The sequence below is a fragment of the Cucurbita moschata genome, unplaced genomic scaffold, assembly GCF_002738365.1.
Source record: "Cucurbita moschata cultivar Rifu unplaced genomic scaffold, Cmos_1.0 Cmo_Scf00022, whole genome shotgun sequence".
NCBI lineage: Eukaryota > Viridiplantae > Streptophyta > Magnoliopsida > Cucurbitales > Cucurbitaceae > Cucurbita > Cucurbita moschata.
The window spans coordinates 3,724,405-3,734,246 of NW_019268538.1; the positions used below are offsets into that span (position 1 = coordinate 3,724,405).

General features: G+C 33.9%; 2 protein-coding genes across 2 annotated transcripts; both read right to left on the reverse strand.

Moving 5' to 3' along the window:
- Positions 1 to 143: 143 nt before the first annotated feature.
- Positions 144 to 2,507, reverse strand: LOC111459148 (VAN3-binding protein). Its single transcript, XM_023101914.1, has 6 exons — positions 1,742 to 2,507; positions 1,269 to 1,653; positions 1,003 to 1,179; positions 755 to 804; positions 620 to 677; positions 144 to 530 (listed from the first exon to the last, which is right to left on the reverse strand). The coding sequence occupies exons 1-6, from the start codon at positions 2,003 to 2,005 to the stop codon at positions 292 to 294; spliced, it is 1,173 nt and encodes a 390-aa protein (XP_022957682.1). The 5' UTR covers positions 2,006 to 2,507; the 3' UTR covers positions 144 to 291.
- Positions 2,508 to 5,612: 3,105 nt separating this feature from the next.
- On the reverse strand, positions 5,613 to 6,876 carry LOC111459122 (probable aquaporin TIP2-2). The gene is made up of 3 exons (XM_023101880.1): positions 6,584 to 6,876; positions 6,196 to 6,446; positions 5,613 to 6,115 (listed from the first exon to the last, which is right to left on the reverse strand). Exons 1-3 carry the CDS (start codon positions 6,708 to 6,710, stop codon positions 5,741 to 5,743), a joined length of 753 nt encoding a protein of 250 aa, XP_022957648.1. The 5' UTR covers positions 6,711 to 6,876; the 3' UTR covers positions 5,613 to 5,740.
- Between the last annotated feature and the right edge of the window lie 2,966 nt (positions 6,877 to 9,842).

Below are 9,842 nucleotides of genomic sequence, written 5' to 3' on the forward strand. Positions count from 1 at the left end.
TTTTTTTTTTTTTTTTTTTTTTTACTATGAATTGAAAGTAAATTTCCTTATAACTATTTACTTGTTGATTTGATTTTCTATTCCCACATTTGTATGGAAATATTTTAGAACAAATATATAAAAGTTTATTATGAATAAGAAAATACTTAAAATTTGAGTTATCTATATGATTCTCTTACAAATACCAAGATTTTATGCACACTGACAGTAAATTTCATCTCAAGTTTACAGAACTTTGGCACTGATAATTCATTTTGATTTATATATGCTTATACTAAATGCATAACTGCTTTATATACTCTCGCTGAAGCTCAAAATCTGTAAAGACCTCCTCGTTGTTTCAATGCAATTAACTCGATGAAGAAGACTTTGAATCCCTTGAACCCAACTCTGCTTATGGACCTTGTTCTTGCACTTGAACTCTATAAGACCTTGTGCAGTTTTCAGGCCGAAATAGATCTCGTTCGAGATATCTCTCTTTCTTTCATATGGCCATGACGACGTTTCGTCGCAAAGCCCGTAAACAACACCTAGAACACAGCAGAAGCACAGTTGCATGAAGCTGTTAGGACAAGTCATGACGAATAGGATGAAGAAACCAATGATATTTGATGCATACATTTGTTTTTCTTCGAAAAGGTCCCTCCGACGTGCTTGCTTTTAATCGATGCTATCACCTGAAATCGGATTTGATATTCATTACAACGAGTTTTGATTGTCGTCTGGTTTCTTGATGAATCGTCGAATTATTTACCTGAGATTTCTTGTTGATGTAGACAGAGACCTCCTTCCATCTCAGGGTTCCTGTTAGCACAACAAGAAGTGGTTTAGTTTGAGCAGCTCCACCAGTGGTCTATTGTGGAAGTTCTGTTATCAAATATAACAGTTCATTCAACAAAACTTGTTATGTTTTGAACCCAATATGAAGTTTTTGATTAAACACAACGATCTGGGAATCAGAATGCAATAGAAATTGAACTTTTTAAAGGGAAAAAACTGTACCTTTTTGTGTAAACTGCAGCAATTCACCCACACAGGGAAGCTCCTGCTCCTCCATATGGCTATTAAACGCAGTAGCCCAATGATTTTGAGCCATTATCCTATCATAAGGACTAACCGAAGCAATCTTTCGGCCTTCCTTCGGTAATCTTGATCGGAAAGCGGCTTCTCCTCGCAAAGCTGTATTTTGGTAATCATATCAATGCTTCTTCAAATGAAACAAATGATCTTAATCTTTCATTAAAAGGCCAGAAAGATAGATCAAGTACCTGTGGCAGCTGCAGCTGTTAAAGTCATGAGGTCACCTGGACTCCGAACATCGACTGCGGATCGGATAACCGAACTGACTCGCTCATGGTCGGCGCCAGCAAATTCAGCCATCTCTATGCAATGAGATGCCAAAATCTCAGTAGCTGAGGCTAAAGCCGTGCCCATTCTTGAATCAGGGCCAGCAGAGTTCTCTGCTGCTACCACAGCAGCCAAGGCTGCAGCAAGTGCAGCCACAGATAAAGCAGAATGAACACGAGCATTTTCAATTCTTGCTCTATCCTTCTTTTTGTCAACACTATTACCACCCTCCTTGTGGTGAAAATGAAACCATTTTCCCAATGATCCCATCCTCCAAGCATGGACAGAACTCATAATCTTTCCTGGCTGCACAAAACAAATAGAACAAACACTCAATAAATATTGGCCAAAACACAAATCCAGAGATGAAAAATATTCATAATCTTCAACTTACAAGTTGTGGGGGTTCAATGACCTCAGGAATTGCGATGGGGCTCCTCTCAATGTAAAGCTGCTTCTGCTTTTGAGCAAGAGCTTTTGTAATCTCAGAAGCTGATAGACTCCAAGACCTGGCCAAGAACTCCATGGGTTCCTGTGGAGTTTGAGGCTGAGGAATTGAAGGCAAAGATGACACAATTTTCATCTCCTCGTCTTCCTCCGTATTCCTTAGCCCAAGAATTGAGCTATATTTCCAACTTGAACAGTATTCCTTTTCCATTTTCCCCCAAAATCCTTCCCACAAGAGTACAATCAAAAACCCTGTTTTGGAAAACAAAAAAAATGTCTCTTCCAAGAACAATTATCTCAGCGGCATTTTCACAAACACCTTATATACCCAAAGACAACCAGACAAGAAGAGATTCAGCTGCACATTTCAACGCCCTCGTGCTCTGAACCACCACAAAATCAGGTCGGGGTTCAGCCAAAAGCAACCAGAAAGAAACAAAGAAAGAGATTGAAATTCACGAAGATCGAAATGGAGAAAAATATTAAATTAAGAACACCATGCAAAAGCTTCGTCCTGAATCGAGGGGGGCTGCTTCTTAACACTCAGGCAAGCAGGGGATTCTTCAATTTGAAAATTGGGAACAGACCCAGATGATTATTTATTTATGAATGGAACATTTTTGGGCAATTGATTTATAGTATTATTGAATTTGTATCGAGGAATAAAGTTAAGGCGCCTTCATCAATGACTTTCATTGCTCTTTTGACCATTGATGTGTATAATCTTTTCATTCAATTTTTTTAGTTTCCACTTTATGACACTTTTTATTTTATTTTCTCAATAAATGTTGTACTATATCATAGACTTAATAATTGAAGATTTTCAAAAAAAAAAAACCCATTGGGCCACTTGCATGTTCATACCTTATTGAATTTCCATGCAAAATAAAAAATAAATAATGTGCAATTGCCATCCGTGTGGAGCTGTCGGTAAAATTACAGAAATCCATGTAAAGGACCAAACGAAAAGGCAAGCCAATGACCGGTTTGGACGGTTACCTTTCATTTCCTTTTCATTATTGTTTCTTCCTCTTGCGTATTTTCCTTATGATTTATTCATTAACCAAGAAATATATTGCTTATTCCGTATGGATTATTCCTTTTCTTTATTTGATGGCAACTATGCAAACGTTGTTTTGAATTGAAGACATAAATAGAGGTTTAGTCGAGAGAATTAATCATTTACTTTGTCAAAAGTTCGAATTAGTATATTTTGCATTACCAATTTTTTAACAGAGACCTCTAAATAGGGTGCAACTTGAAACGTCTACTTTCAAGTAATTTATTTGCTTTTGACGGGCTAATAAATGAACGACATGTTTTTCCACCTTATCCTATTCGTGATAATTAGCTATCTCAACTTATTGAAGCGCACCATTTACCTCGGAGAGGGGTGGGGGCCTGTTTTGGAAGAGAAGTGAAGTGAAGAGGGTTAAAAAGGGAAGAAAAAACATGGAGGAATAGAATCTTTAGGAAGCCGACATAAATGTATTAACTTTTGGAGTGTGGTTTGAGAAGTGAAGAAAAAAGGGAAAGGAAGGGGGAAAAGAACAAAAATGAAAATGAAAAGCTTCCACTTCATCTAATGCCATACCTAATCTTGGTGGAAGCTTTTTAAAGCCGACAGCGACAAACAACCATACACCTCCAAATAATCTTGTCGGATTTCTCCTACCCCTTTTTTACCATATTACCCTTCTCGTGGCCACTTATATTAACGCCTTCATGCATGATATTATAGTTAAACCATCGAGAAAGAATGTAATTTCTTAATCATTATATTCTCGTAATTGTTCTTATTTAGATGTGGTATTAATTTATTTATGTATCGGTCCAAAAAAAAATGGGGTTAAGTTGGAGGAAGGTCCGGGACATGAATTTGAACTCATTTATTTATTTCAATAATTTTTTATCGAAATAAAAAGAGATTTCAATTATTATAAACATTGTGCGCGTTGAAAATAAATACAACTATACATTGATTGCAATAAATGATAGTTTGGAAAATATCAATTTTGGGGAAGAAAAAGTATGGTCAAAATTAGTTTCGGAATTGCATTGATGAAGTAAAAGAAAAATAATTAAATATCAACTAAAATAATTGAAATTGTGGAGCCCATTCAATCAAAAGGAATTATACATTTTTCAAGGAACTAAAAAACATATGTTTATTGGTTACATGACTGAATTATTATTATTATTATTATTTTAACCTATGATTTTTAACAATATGGTCAATTGGTCAATTGGTCAATTGGGTTGGTACATTAGGAGAAACCACTCTATTTCATTTTTCAAATATCATTAAATAAAATTATATATATTTTTTCCAAAGTATATGATGTTTGTTGTAACTTCCACTTCGAAGGTTAGGAATTTTAGGGCATTTGACCGACTTCACTTGGGCTTGGAATGTGTATTAATTTTTCATAAGAAATTATTTTTAATAAGAAAAAATATACAATTCCACACACCAAACATTAGTTTGGACTCTTTCAGAGAGAAATAATTTTAGTTGGTAAGGAAACTTTATATTAAAATTTTGATGTGCAAAAATAATAATTAATGTTCATTCAATGGTTTTGGTGAAGAAAATATTGCACCTAATATAAAGGGTAGAAAAATAAAAGGTTAAAAATAAAATAATCATATCCACTAAGTTGAATTTTTAAATGGACATTTAGCTCCTAATTGAAAAATAAGATTGTTTAAGAAGATAGTTTATTGTGATTGATAAATCCATTAAGAAGATAATTACACAAAAACTGAGAAACATTTATTGTGATTCAAATGGATGTTATTTATCACATTCAAGTTCAACCAATTTGTAAGGTATAACAAATCATGAAATTTGACCAAATTAAGGCTGATTGGATGATCTAATCTTGCATAATTAACAAGAAAAAAAACATTTTCTTTATATAGATTGGAAGTTTATGGTTTGTAAATAATTAGGTTGTTGTTGGATATATCTCAAGAACTCCAAACACTACAAGTCTGTCTTATACAATGCCAAATTTTGACATGACATTTCATGCTTTTGGACATTGAACATTATATTTCCTTGTTTTTCTATGATCCAATTATTATCATGATTACATCTTATCCTTTTGTTGAAAAATACTCTTGTAACAGTCCTAGCCCACTCCACCGCTAGCAAATATTGTTTTTTTTGGGCTCTTTCTTCCTGTTAAGGTTTTTAAGACACGTCTACTAGGGAGATGTTTCCACACACCTTATAAAGAATGTTTCGTTCCTTTCTCCAAGGGATGTGGGATCTCTCAATCCACCGTCCTTCAAGACCCAGCATCCTCACTAGCACACTGCCCGATGTCCACCTCCCTTCGAAACTCAACGTCATCGCTGGCACACCGCCTAGCATTTGGCTCCAACCCCAAATCCACTATTAGGTAGATATTGTCCTCTTTAGATTTTCCCTTTCGGTTTTTCCCTCAAGGTTTTTATAAATGTGTCTACTAGGAAGATGTTTCCATACCCTTATAAAACATGTTTTGTTCCCCTCTCCAATCGAGGTGGGATCTCACAATCCACTCTCATTCGAGGCCCAGCATCTTCATTGTTACTCGTTCCTCTCTCTAGTTGATGTGGGGTCTCACATATCTTTTATTAATTACTTTTTCTTTCTTACGTCATACCTCCACGTGAAATTCTTATTAGCGTATATAAAGAAGCATTATAAACTTTAATGTAAAATCATAATAATTTAAATAATTTTGAAGACAAAGACTAATTTACACTTTTTTTTTTTTTTATTTATTGAAAATAAACTAAAAAAAGTACAACCCCAAAGGAAGAAGTTCAAAAGAAAAACAAGCAAAGGAGATAAATTAGAAAAGCGCAAAGCAAATTACAACATTTTTCTTTTCCAACAAAAACCAAGGAAAAAAGCACCACACAAACAACAAACCTTAAAGGACAACTGAACTTAAGCATAGTCATCAGAGACTGGAACAGAGGCATAAGACCCAATAAAGACGTCACCATAGATAAGCCCAGCAAGCCCACCACCAATAAGTGGGCCGACCCAGTAGATCCAAATTTGAGAGAAGTCTCCACTGACAACAGCTGGGCCGAATGAACGGGCTGGGTTCATGGACCCACCGCTAAATGGGCCGGCAGCAAGGATGTTGGCACCGACTATGAACCCAATAGCAATTGGGGCGATGGTCCCAAGAGAGCCCTTTTTAGGGTCTGCGGCTGTAGCGTAAACTGTGTACACCAGACCGAAGGTGATTATGATCTCGAACACTACACCCTCAATCGCTCCCAATCCCGCTGCCACACCGTGGGTCGGGATGCTCTGTAATACACCACGATTTATAATTAATATTTTAAAAAATATTAAAATAATCATAAGAGTTAGTTTAAGAAATTAGTTACCTTGCCGTTGGTAACGAACTGGAGGAGGAGGCAGGCAACAATGGAGCCAAGCGACTGGGCGATCCAGTAGAACAAGCCGGTCAAGATGGTGATGTTGCCGCCGATGGCCAACCCAAAGGTCACCGCGGGGTTGAGATGGCCACCGGAGATGTTCGCGGCCATCGACACTCCGACGAAGAGAGCGAATGCATGAGCCACGGCCACGGCCACCAGACCTGGTGGATCCAACGCCGCATCGGACGTCAACTTACCTACACTCATCAACATTAGGAATCAAATTAGAGTTGACCATTATTTATTCATTGTCATTTCTCATCTCTATTATTAAATTATAATTAAATCAATTATTCATATGTTTCTAACACATTGGAAGAAAAAGAGGACTGACCGTAGGCGATGGCGGAGCCGACGCCGGCGAAGACAAAAAGGAGAGTGGCGATGAACTCAGAGAGATAAGCTTTAAGAGAGGCGGCACTGAAGGAATCAGCGGGGGAACCAACAGCCAACTTCACCATTTTCAAAGTTTGGAGAGAGAGAAGTTAGAAGAAGACGATGATGAGTCAGCCGGAGCTCAGGGGTGGTCTCAGAGCTTGGTGGCTATGGGGTTTTTATAAGACCGAAGCAACGTCGTTTTGGAATAATTTGACACATTTTGTTTTTCTTTTTTTGGGATGGCAGTGAGAGTTAATTTTGTGGTTGAAAACGATGAGAGAGAGAATTGGCACGGTGCCGACCAAACCGCCCTTTTTCTTTTTCTCTTTCTTTTTTTCTGATTTTTTTCAATTTTTATCCAACATTATAAATAGAGCTAACTACATTATTGTCGAGTTGTTTGAAATAATAGTATAGACTAAAAAATTAAAATAAAGCCAAATAGAAAATACATATTGTAAATTTTGACCAAATTAAAAATTATAAAGAAGTTAAACTTGAATCCTAGAGGGTTAAATTGGTAATTTAAAGGGTTTTTTTTTTTTTTTTTCTTTTTTCCTCCAAAATTGAAGCTCTGGTAGGCATTAAAAGAATGGCAATGATGGGGTTGGGACGTCTGCCAGCTTTATTGGCATTAAAAAAAAAAAGTAAAGTTGAAACATTTGCTGTCTTATTTTAGAGGAAGAGATTGGAATGTTCTAAGGGATTAGGAATTTGTAGAGTAAGACAACTCTCATTGTTTCATATTTTAATTGCGTTTAGTATAAATAATCCCAAGGAGTTTGGTTTTCCAAATATAAATTATACATTTCCTTCACCGTTTGACCTTAATTTATTTTCTTAAAAACTACATAATCATAATCCATTATTAAAATTTTGAAATCGTGTAATCCACTCCATTACAATTAATTATGTTTATTTTAGCTATATTAGTATCATGTATTTTTCCAAATTGAAATTAAATAAAAATGAAGGGTATTTTAATTCTATAGCTTTTTTTTTTTTTAATTAATTAGAACTATAAAACTGCATTCTCATAATTATACTGATTTGAAATACTTTTCCAGAAAAGCAAGCATTTTATTTTTAAACAAATGGAAGAGAATCCACGTGGAATGCTCCACGTTGGAGGAGACGTTTTATTTAAATAAAGTTTTAATATTTCCATTTTCGCCCTCCTTTTTTTTTTTTTTTCTTTTTTCAAAAGTGCGTCCAAGACAAAATTATGCTCCATCCACTTACATATATAACTACGTCGGAATGAAATTTATATTTATCGGATATACTTTCGAAATTGAAATGGTAATAAAATAAGTTTTTATTTAATTCATTTCAAATTTGAAAATATGAGATATTGACACGTTGACATTTCAGACCAATCCAATATTATGATGTGAATTCCACGTAGGATCCATTAAGAGTTTTAAGCTTCCCTTTGTTTTAATTTAATTTAATAAAACAAAATAATATAATTGAAGGATAATAATAATTATTCCACCATCAAATGACAGGCAATAATAATATATTTAAAAGTGGTCGGCTTTAAATTTATTCATGATCAATTATTTCCTCCAAGCATATGTTATCAAATAAGCACAACCCAACTACTACATCCAATAATTAATAATAACCACAACAATAATAATTTTGAGAAGAAATTTTATCTTTTACCGATTCCTGTGGGAACTTTTTTAAAGGGTTATTTAATTTTATAATTTGGGTTTTTGCTTATATTAGTTTAATAATTCTATAACATTTAAATTTTAATGAAAATTGACTGGTAAGTGATTGTTTAATATTCATATATGTAAAAATTTTGTGCTCCTTAAAAACCTTAGCCATCATTAATAAATTATAATTTGTATTAAAAAAAAACGTACATGTCACAGCATAAACTAGATATGCATTCTACACCGCATGATGTATTAAACTTCGAGTCTAATACCAAACTCAAGAACATGTGGCTCGGAATTTTTGTTGATTATAATACAAGGTGGAGTTCATCAAATTGATTAATTTTTTTTATTTTTATTTTTGTTTATGTTCAATTAAATATTTAATTTTTAATTTTTGGTAATATAGAATTAAACAAAAGGATAAAGTATTTCTCTCTAATAAAATTTTACGAAAAAAATAATAATTTAATGATGATATTAACGTCTATTTTCTTCGAATTTTAAAGATAGACTATTTTTTTTTCGTTTTTTTTTTAATAAAAAGAATAACGCATAAATGATCGATGATTTAGACGACTAATATTTATAATTGGCCAGTTTTATTTTAAGAGAACTATTCAAATGTTTCAAATTATTTAATTGGAGAGAAAGTATCCACCAACAAAAATTGATAAGAGCAAGAGAGGGAGAGGGAGAGAGAGAGAGTTTACTAAGCTTAAATTATTTAAAATTGGATACAAAATTGTAAATATAAACTTAAAATATAATTGTGCGACCTTGACAATGATTATCAGATCACATATATTTATATAATATAGTTTTTTAAGTTCATGATTATCAGATCATGAAGGAATAAGAAATAGGAGAAAATAATAATATGTAATGGACATTAAATTCAAGAAAGATCCAAAATATTTTATTTACAAAAATATAAAAATGCTCCAAGATGTTAAAAATGTTTAAATACATAATTTTGAATTTTACTACCAAAGACGTAATTGAGAATATATTGATGTGGAATTCATGTAATAATGATCTGTGGAGAATGATTGGTACTTGAGATTGATTGTTCTTAGTGCTCATAACATCATGTGGAATTGATAGCTTATGCTCCATATGGGCTTGCCATTCACTTCCATATATGTTTCATTTTCCATGCCCAACAGCCACACATGGTGCCCCTCTTCATACATTATTCATTTACTCATATTAACTTTATATTTAATACATTTGTTAAGTTTATATGAACGATATATTTTAGGCTAAAGGTTTACGAACATGATGTGGCAGGTGCTGACATGTATTATCGATACGAGTGACAGGTGAAGTTGAAGCATATACACTTAGTGCTGGTGCTCATGAAAAGATTGGAGGTCGGCCCCATCGTTAGAAAATTGGAAGGTCATAAACGGCCCTCTACGTCTCTCCTTCGCCTCTTTTTTATGGGATTTGTGCAGAGATTTATGGTTTGTTTGTTGTTGTTTGATTGATTAGAAGTGGAGAATGAGAATTAATATAGATTGTTTGTTGTTGTTTGAT

Coding starts and splice junctions, on each gene's coding strand:
- LOC111459122 (XM_023101880.1), bottom strand. CDS start 6,710: ATGGTGAAGTTGGCTGTTGGTTCCCCCGCTGATTCCTTCAGTGCCGCC. Junction 6,447..6,583: donor CGGCTCCGCCATCGCCTACG/GTCAGTCCTCTT, acceptor TGATGAGTGTAG/GTAAGTTGACGTCCGATGCG. Junction 6,116..6,195: donor AGTTCGTTACCAACGGCAAG/GTAACTAATTTC, acceptor GGTGTATTACAG/AGCATCCCGACCCACGGTGT.
- LOC111459148 (XM_023101914.1), bottom strand. CDS start 2,005: ATGGAAAAGGAATACTGTTCAAGTTGGAAATATAGCTCAATTCTTGGG. Junction 1,654..1,741: donor TCATTGAACCCCCACAACTT/GTAAGTTGAAGA, acceptor TGTTTTGTGCAG/CCAGGAAAGATTATGAGTTC. Junction 1,180..1,268: donor AACAGCTGCAGCTGCCACAG/GTACTTGATCTA, acceptor ACCAAAATACAG/CTTTGCGAGGAGAAGCCGCT.